The sequence below is a fragment of the Manis pentadactyla genome, chromosome 9, assembly GCF_030020395.1.
Source record: "Manis pentadactyla isolate mManPen7 chromosome 9, mManPen7.hap1, whole genome shotgun sequence".
NCBI classification, from domain to species: domain Eukaryota; kingdom Metazoa; phylum Chordata; class Mammalia; order Pholidota; family Manidae; genus Manis; species Manis pentadactyla.
In genome coordinates, this window is record NC_080027.1 from 125,462,737 (window position 1) to 125,477,518 (window position 14,782).

The following is a 14,782-nucleotide window of genomic DNA, read 5'->3' on the forward strand; positions in this document are numbered from 1 at the left end:
AGACGCGTCTCCTTGCCAGAACCCCCACACCCGGGAAATCCGACTCGTGCCCCCACTGGGGATCCACAGAGGAAGTGGAGCCTCAGCTCTGTTCCGGGGCCAAGCAGCCCTCACAGCTGCTCTCTCCACCTCTGTCCTCTAGATCCGGGCTCTCCCTGGAAGCTCTCCGAGCAAAGCTGGCTGGCTGCTCTCCTGCGGAGCACAGACCGCAACACAACTGAGGTCTCCACCCACCCAGATTTTGCCACATTAGGATTCTGGACTTTAAATCCGAGGAAGCTAATGGGCTCTATTTCTGAGAATCTATGACCCCCACCCCATTGTGCAGCCTCACCTCAGGCAGGCCAGAACAGAGTCTGGGCGCCCACCTGGTGACATCTTAAAGAAGGCGCACGTTAGCCATGCGTATCTGGAGGCGGTCCAGCCAGGCACATCTGGGCGCAATGCCCCTCACAACCTGACTGAGACCTGGAAAACCCTACCAGAAGGAGGAGAACAAGAGGGAGCCGCGCTTTCCGCACACCTTTCCATGCAGCTGGGCTAGGAGGCGGCCAGGGGTGGGGCAGGGAGGCAGGCCTTACCCAGCATCTGGCTGAACAGCAGCTGCTCCAAGTCTCCCAGCACGGTCACCACGAGCTCGGGGTCCACCTTGAGGAAGGCGCGCTCCTCCTGGCCTTTGGCAGCGGGCCCGGGCCCGGAGCCCTTCTGTGCCTTGACCTTGCTGGAGAGCAGCTCGTCGTCCGACTTGCCGTCGTCGCTCACGGCAGCCTCAGGAGCCTTGCTCAGCGGCTTGACCTCGGCGTAGGGGCCGCGCGGGATCCGGCTCGGCTTTCCCAAGCTGGGCGCAAGCGGGGCCAGAGGGGTCTTGGCACCGCCTGCCGGGACGCCCTTGGCCTGGAAGAGCGAGTGCTCCGATTTGGACAGCGTCCTGGACATGAGCGGGGCCTCGCGGCCTTTGGACCCCGCCTTAGCCAAGCCCCTGGGCGCCTTGGCCATATCGTCGCTCCACTCGGGCTCATAGAGCTGCAGCTTTTTCTCGGAGTCCGTGAGGAAGGAGAGGTTGGTGAGCGACTTCTGCTTGCGCAGGTTGGAGGCCGGCGGTCCGCCGGGGGCTCGGCCGTCCACGCTGCCGGACTTGAAGACCCTCAGCTCGGCCGCGCTGGCCTTGGCCACGCCGCCGCCGCCGCCGGGCGCCTTGGCGCGCTTGGGCAGCATGCCTTTGCCGTCCGCCGCGGCCGCCTTCCTACCCGCGCCCCGGGGCTCGTCCGCGCCCTCGTCGCCGCCGCCGCTCAGCTCCACCTCGGGCTGCGCGCTCTTGACGCTGCTGCCCAGCATTCTGCCCGCGAGGAGCGCATGGACGATCCGCGCGTCTGCAGGCACTAGGGGGCGGGGTGGGGGGAGCGCGGGGAGGCGGAGGCGGTGAGGGGGGGAAGACGGAAGAAACCGGGGAAGACGGGGGGAGGAAGGGGAAGGGAGCGAGGGCGAGAAACGCACGAGGGAAGCGGGGAAAGGGAAGGAGCAGGGAATCCGCGCAGCGGTGGGGCGGGGTCGGAGGGAAAGGGGCGGGGCGGGGGAAGACAAATTAAAATTTAAAAATCAATAAAAGGCAGAATGGAAGCGCCGCGGCTCCGCGGGCGCTCGAAGGCGCTTCCGCGCCCCGGTCCCGGGTCCCCGCCGGCCCGCCTGTCAGTCCCACGGGCGGCGCTCTGCCGGGCAGCGCCCTCGCGACCCTGCGCCCGCCCGCTCGAGCGCAGGCTGCGGGCTGCAGCTCCGCGCGGGGGCAGGAGGGGAGGGGCGGGCGGGGCAGCGAGCAGGAGGCGGGGAGGAGGTGGCTGAGACTACGTGTCTATTTCTGGCTCCGGAGGGGGTGGTATTCGCAGCAGAGATCCAGGGGCGGATGAGTAGGGGGTAGGGGGGTTATAAACGATCCGACCAATTTTTCTTAGTTTCCACGCACACGCGGGGCAGTTCCTCGGAGGGTACCGGTGGCCCCCTGACGTGCCTGGAGTGGGGGGTGCTGTGGAATGGATCTATTGAGATGCAGGGGTGCAGGTAAAAGGGACCGAGACCGGGTGGCTCAGGATGCGGGAGGGAGAGTGGGGGGCTGGGGCCTGGGGAGAGATGTTGGGAGAGGGAGGTCGCTGTTCACCCCCACCCCACCCCACCCCACCCCCGACCTGGCCCCAAACCATTTCCTGGAGGGAAACTGCCGGGTCCCCCTTCCTTCAGTCTCTGAGGCACAAGGCTGCCCTCCCGAGGTAGGGGGAGGGGAGGGGACAGTGGTGGCTTGGAGAGATGGCCCAGCATTGGCTGGGGAGGAAGCTAAGGGCTTGGTAGGAGAGGACTAACCCTTGGCATGAAGAGATTGGGTTCCCATTCTCATTGACTGCATGACCTTGTCAAAGTCATTGCCCCCTTTGGCCCTGTGTCATCTCTTACAGTGGTTATAATACCAGCTCCATAGGTAAAGGATTCTGTCAACCCTAGGAAATCAGGAAGCTGAGAATTGGTCCCTTGCCTGCCAGAGCTAAAGTGAGGCTTCAAATAGCAGATAACATTCTCCTAGCCCTTCTCTCTCCCTTCCTACCTTGGCCCAGGGAAGAGGGTGAAAGTGGGCGGGGGCAAGAGGCCCAGGGAGCAGGCCGACGATTTGCCCAGGGCTGTCCCTCCCTAGCCGGTCCACACGGCTTAGCCTCCCAAGGCCTCCCAAGTCAGGGCCAAGTTGCCTGAGCAAATGGTTCTCAGGCAAGAAAGTGAGGGACAGGAGAAATTGGAGCGGAAGTCTCTGAAAGCAAGCTTGCTCCAGGAGGGGCCAGGCCCTACGTGGGGCCACACACTGGGGACTGTGAAGCTCTAGGAACTCTTGGCCAGGATGTGCCAGCCATCAGCCTACCTCCCCAACCCATCCCCAACCTCCATCTTGATAGCTCCCTACTCCCTGCCCCCAGAATCTGAAGAACCCTGTGCCTGACTCACGCTCACCCACTCTCCCATACCCTGGCTTGAGGTATGGGTGCTGGTGTCTGTCTCCCCCACCAGCCCCAGGGCTCTTTGCGTGCAGAACTGGGTCTCTCATCACTGTGCATAGGTGTGTTGGAAGATGGATTTTGAGGCCTGAGTGCTCTACACTGGGTCTGTGCCCTGCACAACTCTTGGGTCCTGGTAGCGCCCCCAAGACTCTGCCTTCCATAATTCCAGGGCTGGATTGAGATACCATAAAATCTGCAAGGACCAGGATCATAGCAGAGAGGATATGCTTCCCGCAGCACTGAGAACAGAGTTCTCCAGCAGAGGGGTGTTGGGTAAGAAGCATGCACCCTTGGTCAGACCTTAGAGATACATAGAAAGATGGAGATTCTGCCCTCCAGAAACTCAGTGTGTGGCAGGAATACGTAACAGGTAAGTTCTGGGGTAAATAATCCTGTCCCTGTGAAAATGCAGTGTCACATACATCAACACATTCATCACAGACGCACATAGGTATGTGTGCACCAATTCCACGAAAGACAAGAGGGAGACTCTGAACCCCAGAGAGCAGGGCCCCTAGCTGTCTCATTCACTGCTGTAACCCCAGAGTCTGGCACTTAGTAGATGCTGAATACACATGAGTGCAGGAGTAAGAGATTGTGCGGCCAGGCAGACTGGAGGAAATCTTGAAGGTTTCCAGGAATCTGTGCCATATAAGTACAGAAGGGCTTAGGCCAGGAGAGTAGAAAGGTTCAGGGTCATGCCTGCGCAGCACTGGCACTGCCTCCAAAGGGGAGGAGGAAAGGACTTGGGCACAAAAGTTTACCAGAAGATCCTGGGCAGGGGGCACAATGCAGACCGGCCTTGGAACCTGCGTCCAGCATGCGGGAAATGCAGGAGTGGAATGAAGGCTTGTGATCTCACATAAGGAAGGACAAGCAATACGGATCTGGCTAAAGGAACTTAGGTGGCCTCACGCTAGAACTTGGCCCTGGCACAGAGCAGGCCCGAGGATAAGGCCAGTCATGGGACTTTTTCCTCCGGGCACACATGAGGTACTCATGCTTATGCCCAAATCTAAGATCCCAGGTCAAGGCAGGGGGGGAGCCCCAACAGTGATGCCAAATCTCTGGGTAACCACACCCTTCTCGCATCCCACGGGCCCCACAATCACTTCTAAAGTCCTCACCCTTACTAAGACGTCATTCTCTAACTGGCACAAGACACACCTAAGGCAGTAACGAGAACCTCACCTTTCTGAAAATAGCAGTTTGAGGATGTGAGACACTTACTCTCTGATTTACCAGGTTATGGTAGTTTTAGTTCATGTGTTTTCCTGCATATAGGGTCACCTCCTCCTTAGCAGACAAGGAGAAATTAACCAGTTGCGCTGAAAATCATTATTTCCACTGGGGTTCATTCCACCCAGTGTGTACTGCTGTAAGCACACCGGACCCTCTCCCCCCTTGGTTAATTTGGCCTCTCGTCTCTGCTTTGTAGGATCCGTGTTTGCAGGTTCGCTCCCATCAAAGTGCTGGGAAATGCCGTTCCACTTGTTGCTCTGTCCACCTGCACTTCCTGGTCACGGATGCCCGCCGCTCCCCCCAGGGCTTGACCTTATTTCTCCCTCGTTGTCTCACTCCCTCATTTGTTCCTGCTCTTTGGCCTCATCCCTTCCCCCCTCTTTGTTCCTCTGTGCCTCCTCTCAAGGGATAGCATATGCCCCAAATCCCAAGCCCTTTTCTTTCCTTTGATAAACAGCTGCTGAAATTCTGCCTCCTTCAGGAAGAGAGGGTTGCCCAGAGGAGAGGCACAGGCAGCCACCCCATCTCATCCAAACCGCTATCCTCTCTCCTGCATGAAAAGGCCTGTCAGCTCATGAGATGGAAAACTTCCATAGTCGTCTCCTGAGTTAATTCAGCGCTGATCCCTTGAATGCCAGTCCTCTCTCTGGCCACCTGGTACTGCTCATCTTCCCACACTGTCACTCTCCAGAGGGTCCTGCCATAGCCATGTGGTGGTCCCTTTAAATAGTCCTCTCGGCATTCTGGAACTTTCAGATGCTCCCTAATGCGACCTCTCCCTCTCTCTGGCTCTTTCTTGATTCCTTTCCCATCCCTTGAGTCTCCCACCATCCTCTGCTGCAGTGGAGGCCTCTGCTGCCGTGGCAACAGCCATTCCAACATCAGTCAGTAAAGCCAATACAGCAGAATGTTTTCTAGAGCGATTCCTAAAAAGACAGGGCCCTGCCCGGTCACACCATCCCCACACCCAGCCCTGAGCCCCCGCAGGTGGGCGTTTCCTCCCCCCACCCCCACCCTGCAGGGCAGGCTGGGAGCAAGCTGCTGGAGGGGAGCGCACAGGAGCTCTGGGTGTGGCAGAGGCCTGGCTGGGCAGGAGTGGGTGCTGGAGACGTCCTGACCTTGGGGAGGTTCCTGGATCCTGCCCAGTGTATAAAGGGGAGGATTTGCAACCAGGAAAGCCCCCAAGCCCCATCTCCCCAAACCAGCTCATCACCCCACTCCTCTCTCTTCAAAGGCACTGGCAGTTTCAGTGATGGGGGTGGGGAGAGTGGTTTGGCCACATCTGTTGACTGACAACTTAATGCAATTTGAGGAACGAATACAGAGGCACACAGCCAAGGCAAGGCATGCTGTGTGACTGTACATTCTCACACCGCTGTGACTGCAAACAGATGTCACCCAGGTTGTCTGGGGCGCCTGGGGGCTCCACCCAGTGGGGTGTGTTGGTATTGCTGTGGGGGGAGAGAGGAAGAGAGGAGGTGGTGGAAAGGAGGGCTAGGCAGCCCACAACCTGCTGACCTTGAAAGGTGACCTTAGGGGAAGAGGGTATCTGAGCAGGGGGTTAGTGGGCAGGTGAGTCCACGCTTGGCTTCCTCGAGGGCTAAGGTCAGAGCAGGGAAGGGCGGACGCTTTCAGTGTCTGTGCCCCCAGTCAGGAGCTGGAGAGCAACGGCTAGGCGCCTGGCCACATGGCTCTCCAAGCCCAGCCCACCGGCCCTGGGCCAGGGGTGGCCTTGTCACCAGCCCGAGTTACAAACACCTGTAAGTTTTCCCCTTTGTTCGGACCCCTGTGACAAGGTGTTTTTCATCACCTCCCCAGGAGATCACAACACCTTTGCCTTTGTGGAAAGCCCTCTAGCCATCGCTGTCCACTTCCGTCCGCCCCTCTCTTTGCCACGTCATCCCCCCATGTCATCCCACCTATCAGCCAGGACCTCTTGAGCACGGGCTTGAGAGTGTGTGCCAGGCCAGGCTGCAGGCTGCTGAAATGGCTGATGCCTGAGCACAGGGTCTTGTCTGTGCCCAGCAAACTGGCTCCCCACTGCTCACTTCTAGTGCAGTGCCTTTCCGATGCCAGCTCGGAGAGGGGGCCAGAGGACTGGGGAGAACCAGAGAGACACAGATGCCCATCTTCATGGAACTTCCATACTAAAGGGAAAGGTCAGCTACTCAGAAGTGCTTAGGAGAAAAGACAAAGCAAGAATACAAAATATCCAGAGGCAGAAGTTGAATTTTTGATGTGGTGGTCAAAGAGGCCTCTCCCAAAAGGTGGCATCTGAGTAAAGAGCTAAAGGATGAGAGGAAGCAATCTGTATGGATGTCTGGGGGAAGAGATTTCCGGGCAGAGGGGAGCCCGAGCAAAGGCCCAGGGCGAGAGCATGCCTGGCCGGCCTGAAGAACAGCAAGGAGATCACGTAGTTAGAAAGGGAGGGAGGGGCCAGTGGCAGGCGATGAGGTCAGGGATGTACTGGGAGGCCCGTGGGTAGAAGGCCTTTCAGGTCATGACAAGGACTTGGCCTTTTACCTTGAGAGATGGGAGCCACTGGCAGGTCTGGAGCAGAGGAGTGACAGGACCTGGCTTCCCCCTTGAAAGCGTCACTTCGGTTGCTGAGCTGGGCTAGTGGCAGAAGCGGTTGTAACAGTTTAGGTAAGAGAATGGAGGCTCGGAACTGGCGGGGTGGGGAGGGTTGGTAGTGGTGAGAAGTGGTCAGGTTCTGGATATATTTGAAGCCATTACAATTTGCTAACAGACCAGAGGTGGGTGTGTGGGAAAGAGAGGAAGCAAGATTATCCCAAGCATTTTGGCCTGGACAACACTGAGATCGGAGTTGCCGTCAATCAAGAGAGGGAAGATTTCTGAAGAGCTGGTTGTGGAGAAAGGATTGGCTTCTTCTGTTCTCCCTGGCCCTGTCTGAGGCCCAACGGACCTCGTCTAGGATGCCTGCCTTCATGCTGCACCCAGGCCACTGCGGCCACTGTCATCAAGTCCCAGCATCCAGAGCCAGCATCCTTTATTCACTCCTTTGTGCTTCCCAAGGGCTCATCTTTAATTCGTCTACTCATTTTGAACTTTTTCTCAAAATCCATCACAGCTCTTTACACACAGTGGACTCTCAAAAATATTTGGTGAATGACGGTTGATTAAATGGATGGAAGCGTGACTCAGAACAGATGTGTAAAGGACTGTAAACAGCAGTGACCTCTCAATACCCGGTGGCGAGACAGTGCAGCTGGTGTGTGCTGGGATGGAAGCCAGGCTCTGGGACGGTGTCCCAGCAGCAGTTTTGGTCCCTCTCTGTAGCTCTAGGCCACAGGGAGGCTGGCAGACCCTCTCTTTGCTCCTTAAAGGGAAGCTCTAGTTCTTCAGGGCAGTGACCCTGGGACATGTCACACTGAGACCTTCTCGTCCACGACATCTCTGCTCCGCTCAGAGGCATGGGGAGGGTTTCACCCACCTTCTGGGAGACAAGGGCAAGAGTGAGCAAGGTGTCCTCAGGTACCCTAGCATATGAGGCAGTCCCAGCTGGAACTCGAGCCCCACCCTCCACTGCCACCTGTAGAAGAAAAGGGGCCAATGGACAAAGTGGTCCACCATGGGTGACCAGCTTGCTCACACTTCTGGGGCTTCATCCAGGAAGCTTCTCTGGATTGATTATCCACTTGCTTCCTCCCAGCTCAGTCACTCCATTGCTTAGCCAGGCATTGGTAGTGGAGACATTTCTGTGGACTCTGCAGGGCCCTGGCTCAGCCTCTCTGGTCCCAGGAAGCCCCCTGAGCTCAGAGGTTGGGGATTTTTCTTCTGGGCCACTGGGTCAGGTGTCTTGGCTCAGAAGAGAATTGCCGTCTGTCTGTCTGTTGGGGAAAATGAGGCTCAGCAAACTGAAGGCTGGGAGTGCAGCCAGGGATCGTGGGCCTGTCTGCCTCCTGGACCATCCCAGAGAGAGCTTCAGGAAGGGTGGGGATGTCAAGAACTCAGAACTAAAGTCCACATTCCAAAACTACAAATGTCGCATTAGGGGCATTTAGGAGGTCAGGTCACAAGGATGGAGCGCACATGAAGGGATAAGAGCCCTCGTAAGGGGGTGCTCCAGACAGCTCCTTCCCCTCTCTCCACCATGTGAGGACACAGCAAGAAGGCAGTGTCTGCAACCCAGGACGGGAGCCTCCACCAGGAACTGAAATTGATCCAGCCTCCAGAACTAAGAGAAATAAATTCCTGTTGTGTAAGCCACATGGTCTATCCCATTTTTGTTATAGCAGCCTCAATGGCCTGAGACACCTCCCTACATAGAAGAGTTAGGCGCTCACTGATGCTGTTGAACTGAAGGAGAGGGGGTCTTACAGCGCTAAGTACCTACTACTGTCAGGGACCCTTGTAGACACTCGTGTGCAATATTTCGTAAAACCCTTTGATAAAGGTTTTGCAGTAAATCCTATTACTTCACTATGGGCCAAGGAAACCCAAAAACCTGGTAAATAAAAACACGAGTCCCAAACCCGAGGTTGCCTGGCCAAGCCTGTGCTGACATCACTGCTGCAGAGCAGGACTTCTTCACCTGCGCTCACAGGCTGGGTTCTGCAGGTCCATAAAACCGACCACCAAATGTAAGTTTGTGCTGTGACTACATCCGTTCGTCCAGGGGTGACATGCCACAACGTTAACCGGGCTCTGAAAGAGGGCTGAGAGCCAAAGAGTTAAGGCCAACTCCCGAGAGTAAGGAGGAAACCCTACCCAGGTGGTCCTGAAGCAGCCAGGAGAGCTGGACTGACGAGGCCTGGCCTCACTATCCTGGAGAGAGATGTACCCACTTCCCACTGCTCAGTTGGCACCTCTGTGCTTTAATACTAGAGTGTCTGTTAGGTTTTTAAACGAGGTATTAAAGTTAAAACAGAGGAATGCCATGGATTCATGTTTCAATGAATCTTAATAGAATGATCGCTGGCAATTAGTGGCATATAAAAACTTCCGCGAATGTTAATATTCATCGGTGTGATGGGTGGGGTTCCAGCCCCACCAAGCCGTGATGAGGACTTCGTCCTTCCCCCAGCCCGAGCTCTTCACAAGGAGCTTAGCCCCTCTGCGCCCCTTCCTGCTTCCAGGGACGCCCGGCGGCTTCGGCAGGAAGGATGCGTGAGCTCACCGGTCAAGCCCCAGCCCCGGGCCTGCGCCGTCTCTCTGTGAACGCGAGGGCTGCGCTCCCCCGACTTCAGTGGGGCTGAGCTCTGCTCCGGCTCAGCAGTTCTCTTGCCTGTCTGCCCTCCTCACCCTCACCACGGAGCACACTCGCTTCCTCCCTCAGCCCTCTGTGGAGGCGGAACGGTTTCCCTGGACAGGGGACAGCTAAGCACTGCCCTGCCCTCCACCTCCCTGCCAGCGCTTGGCCGGCCCCACGCTCGCTGACCCTCCCGCTGTCCTGACCCTTTCATTATCTTCAGCTCCTTCCGAAGCCAGGGCTCCCCCCACCCGGGAGCCACGCACGGGAAGGCAGGTGTGCGATTCCCTCCGCCGCTCACAGGACTGGCTGGCTGGCTGTTATGACGGGCAATTCTGGGCACTTATGTTCCTGGTGACTGAGCCTCGGTCCTCTCACCCTCTTCAGTGGCCTCTCCCAGGAGCTCCTTCAGCGCAGGCCTGCTGGGCAGCCTTATTGTGGAGGGGGAAGTGTCTCAGTGGGGGTCCCTAATCCTCTTATCACGGGGGTCGGGGGCAGGCGTGGGGGTGGGGACGTTGTTGCAGCTTCTGCCCGCGCAGCGGTGCGAGGAGGGACTGACGCCGTGACTGACTGGCCCGGGCTCGGCTCCTTGCAGCGAAGCCCCTTGCAGGCTCTCCACCTGCCCTGCGCCCTCCCAGGGAAAGCCTGTTTCAGAAACTATGAAGAGGATTCGCCGACCGTTGCCTGAGGGGCAAGGACCTGTGAGGTCATCTTTAGGACACTTGAGGTGAAGTTTCTCTGGATCAGTCATGGAAGTTTCTCTCCACTGATCACAGAGGGACGGGGGTGAAAGTTTAGCAAATAGTCGCAGCTGAACTTTCTAGCTGCCCCACAGCTCCCTGGATGACCACCCTGAAGCTGTATGGGGTGGTCCGGTCCGGAGAGATTCCTAGTAACCAGGCCAACCTCCTCCCCGTGAGTGTCCTTATCCTCGGGGCCTCCCTGGGGCCCACGGGCACCCGGAGACCTCAGCAGGGTCCTGGGTGTCCTGGAAGAACCAAAGCAGCTCATCTCAGGTTGGAGGGCTGACTCTCTAGAAGCCTGGCAGGGGGCAGCTGAGGAAGCGAACAGCCACAGGGCAATTCGCTAAGAAAACCACTGCGGGCAGTTTACCACCCTTCTCTTCCACTCATCCCCCAGCACTGAAGACTCAGGGGAAGCGGGCGCCCAGACGGCCGGTGCTGGCATTCTCCGGGGACGCAGGAGGCTAGAGCTCCGCCGTTGCTCGGTGGGACGGGAGACACAGTCCAGAGCTGGGACGTCTCCAGGGCCACCACGCAGACCACAGACAGCTGTGCAGGCTGCCTCCGGCACCGCTCCAGACCGCTGCGTGAGCCCCTGGACGGCAGGGGTCTTGTCTGCTTTGTTCGTGGGTGTCTCCCCAGCACCTCGAGCAGTGCCTGGCATATAGTGAGTGCTTAATAAAAAGCTGATGAATGGATATGAATTCCCTCTGGAGCAGAGGCCCTGGTTTTCCTGGGTGAGGCAGGAAGCAGGGTAGCTGGGTCTTGCCAACCGATGTACTCTTTTTCAAGCACTCATGGTTGCAAATACCATGCAGAACCACCCAAACGCCTGCTGGGGTGGCAGCGGCGGAGGGGGCGTCAGGCCGCCCAGCCTCCGTTATACAGGACGCTCCACTATAACAGCTCCCCCAGGGTCAAATCCGCTGTTGGAGTTAAACCCCATTCCTGCCAAAAGCTGTCGTGAGGAGAAGCCACTCAGTCTCTACCCTCCCCCTTTCGTCCTCCAAAGAAATAGAATCCAGATCCCTCCAGTTTCTACTTCCAATCCCTCTAGCAGGGAAGCTTTAGTGGCCTCACATCTCTGGCCTCTTCCTTCAGGGCCCCTCCCAGAGCCAGCTGGTCATCCCACTGCCACACCCAGCCTCCCTGGGGCACCCAGGATGTGGGACACCTTCCCCTCCAATGAGACCCCCGCACGTGTGGCCAAGAGCAGATCCCTGAAGGCCAGCTGCCTGACCACCTGGGGCCTGTCACTTACCCTTTCCTCATCTGTGAACTGGGTGCCTTAATAATGCACTTCCCCAATTAACAGTAATACTGAACGTACATCAGGCGGTTACTATGAGCCAGACACTCTTCTAATCACTTACACTGGTGTTTAACCCTCACAAAACCCCAGTTAGTAGGCACAGAGAGTGAAATAACCCACCGCAGGCCGCACAGCAAGTGGCAAAGCTGGGAAGCAAAGCTGGGAAGCCAGGTTCCGACTCTCACAGAGCTGTGGGAAGGACCGACGGTGCTCCCGGCTCTGCCTGGTTCAGAGGAAGCCACTGCAAGGGCCAGCTGCAGCTGCTCGGTGTTACCTTCCATCCCGTCTCCTGGAAGTCTACTTGGTCCCAGACAGTGGTCACTCTGCTCATGCAAACAGGCGCCCAGAGACCAACCTGCACACCCAGGCGTCCTCTGCCCCACAGCGGCACTGACCCGCCTCAACCCGGAGAACGTAGCTGACACCTTCTGCCGCTAAACTTGGTCAGTGTTCTCTAGTCAAGTGTCTGCACGTCTTCTCTCCATGGATGGCTGGGACTTCAGGCTCGGCTCAGCCTGAACGTCCCCAGAGGGTAGGGAACACAGCAGCGTGAGTCCAGAGTGAAATGACAGTTTTGGGATGACAGAGAAGCCAGCGACAGCCTAGGGCTTGCTAGAGTTGAGGGGGATGTCAGCAGGGACTGTGGCTCACTGACCCCATTTCCTTCCCCACCACTCGGTGGAGGGTGGTGGAGACTGAGTTGAGCTTGAACAGTGTGCAATTAACACAGCGAGTCCTGGCAGCTGATGGGAAGGCAGGGGAGTGACGCAAAAAGACGATGACTGTTTGACAAGGCTGGATTTAAATCCTGGTGCAGACCCCATCTGTATGTCCTCAGACAAGTGATTTTCTATAAGCTCTGTGAGCTGGAGATTCCTCATCTAAAACACAGAATAACTGTACCACCTACAAAGAGTGGGAGGTACTTAGAAAGGACTTTATGCAAAGCAACTAGCATGGTGCCCTGCACATAGTAAATGTTCAGTGAATGGTGGTCGTCATTGCCGTTGGTCATTTTAGTGTTTGGGGAGTCAGCAGGCGGTGGCCCTGGTTTCAGTTCACTTGCTAACTAGGTGTGAAATCTTGAGCAAGTCATTATTCCCTGACTCTGAGCCTCATCCCTCCCCATTGAAAAATGAGGCCATATTTGGACGACACGTAAAGTTCACTGAGCTTTGACTTCCAATGTTCTTTGATCCCAAGTCATCCGTAGCCCTGGGATACTTGGCTCTGGCCTGAAGTTCCCAGAACAGCATGGTGCACTTATACCCCGTGCCGGAACCACCTAAGGGCTCCCTGCTGCCCTGGCTGAGGGCATGCCAGGTCTGCAAGTTCTCTCAGAGGGGCCCTCCTGAATCCACAAGATGTGAGAAGCCAACAGTGGCTTAAAGAGGGAGTCAGTTCAACAAGGAGAAGAGCAAACAGCCCCAGCAAGACACCAGGCCCCATGCTGCCCCTCCCGCTCTGTGAGTACTGCCCTGCCCTCCTGCAGAGGCAGGCAGGGAGGAGGCTCTGGCTGGTTCCCCAGTGACACATGCTATGACCAGAGTGGATCCCTTCATTATGTCTCCACTGAGCTCACATTCAAACATGCCACAAAGTGGAAGTAATTAAGCAATCTGTGTCAACCTCGGGGCAACCTTCCCCAGTTCTCTTGCACGTGGCCTCAACACATGTGGGCACATAGAAACATCAGCCCTGGCTTCCCTCAGCTTTCCAGATTGAGATCTGACGGTGGCCTCTGCACTGCTTTGCACTGACAGCAGCCAAGGGGAGTGTCAGCAGATGGAAGCTGCACGGGGCTCTCACCAGCACAGCCAGGTGAGCAGAGGGAGGGTCAGGGCTTCCACACACACCACAGGGCGGAGGCCCAGGGAGCAGCTGATTGTGCACAGCCTTCTGGACACACAAGGGCCGACCCCAGCAACCCTGCTTGGTGGCGAGTCATCCCAGGATATTCTCTTCCTGCTCTACCAACACTGTTCAGCCTCATCTGGACTCTCTTCCCAGGCAAAGTAAGAACGTGCTGCAATGCTGAGGACGGCCTTCAGTCTTTACTGCTCCCGCGAAGGACTGCCCTCCCCACTAGGTACCTGAATGCCAGGCAGGACCGTAGTGGGAAGAGAGCATGGAAAGGCTGGTTGCTCCTTCTCAGCTGGCAGAGCAAGAAACAGGCCCACAGAGGCTAAATGAGCCCCGCAGCCACTGAGCACGGACTCCTTCCTCCCTCAGGCCACCATTGCACCAAACACTGATCAGCAGGCACAGGCTCAGTAACGGGGAAAGGTGCATTCCCAGACAAGAAGGGAGGATGTCTGGGTTATGAAATCAAGCCGACCCACCCCTTGTCACCTACAGATTGACAAGGAAGTACCAGGATCAATAACTGTGAAGTAACTGTGCTGATACCGATACATGAAACCGTACTTTCCAAGGCGCCCAAGTCTCCTTCCACAAAGTCGGGGGGGCTGAGCTCACACCCTCCTTGTGGTGCAGGGCTTTGTGGGGGGCCAGGACTGACTGGGCCGCCTTGCCAGCTCCTACAAGGAGCTGGGTGGGCCTTCGGGACCAACAGATCCTCAGGTAGGGCTCACCAGAGTGAAATCCTAAACAGCAAACTCCTTGAAAGTGGGTCAAAGTCTTACTCATTCTTTACCTCACATCCACACAGTGTTTGGCCCAAGACAATCACTTAGTGATAGTCTGTTGATTTAAATGAAAGGAATAATGAATGAATTATAAAAGGGTAGAAAAGGGAAGCCTTCCATTGCCTCTTCTCTGCCTTGCATCTGTTTTCTTCAGATTCAGAGGGCAGACTCCCCTACAAAGCACAGGCAGATCCCAAATCTCTCCCCCATCCAACCTGTCAAGAGTGTATCCTTGGCCAAGATGGATCACCATGACAACTAGCTAGTCCCGGAGCAGAGGCAGCCACTGAACCTTGCTCCCCTTCCTGGGGAACCTTGCTCCCCTTCCTGGGGAACCTTGCAGGTAGCAGATGTTTCTAGCTTTTCTCTGTAAAGCCCACCTCTAAAGGTTCACTGGCGCTCTGTCCCACCCAGTAACCCAACCTCTCATCCATCAGACACTCAGAACCAGCTGGTGAGGGTGGTCTCCCAGCCTGGGGGATTCTTAATGCAAGGCTGCAGCAGACGTTAAAGTAAAAGTCCTCCATACGTACCCCTATGTTTATCGCAGCACTATTTACAATAGCCAAGAAATGGAAGCAACCTAAGTGTCCATC

At 56.8% G+C, this 14,782-nt stretch overlaps 1 protein-coding gene across 4 annotated transcripts in view; it reads right to left on the minus strand.

Annotated features, from left to right (window-relative positions):
* Positions 1–14,782, minus strand: part of NAV1 (neuron navigator 1) — a 232,594-nt gene that overhangs the window by 142,591 nt on the left and 75,221 nt on the right. For all 4 annotated transcript variants that reach the window (XM_036909519.2, XM_036909518.2, XM_036909517.2 and 1 more), the window contains exon 4: positions 582–1,379. In XM_036909519.2, coding sequence (XP_036765414.2) covers positions 582–1,379 — 798 coding nt within the window. The remainder of the gene's footprint in view (positions 1–581; positions 1,380–14,782) is intronic.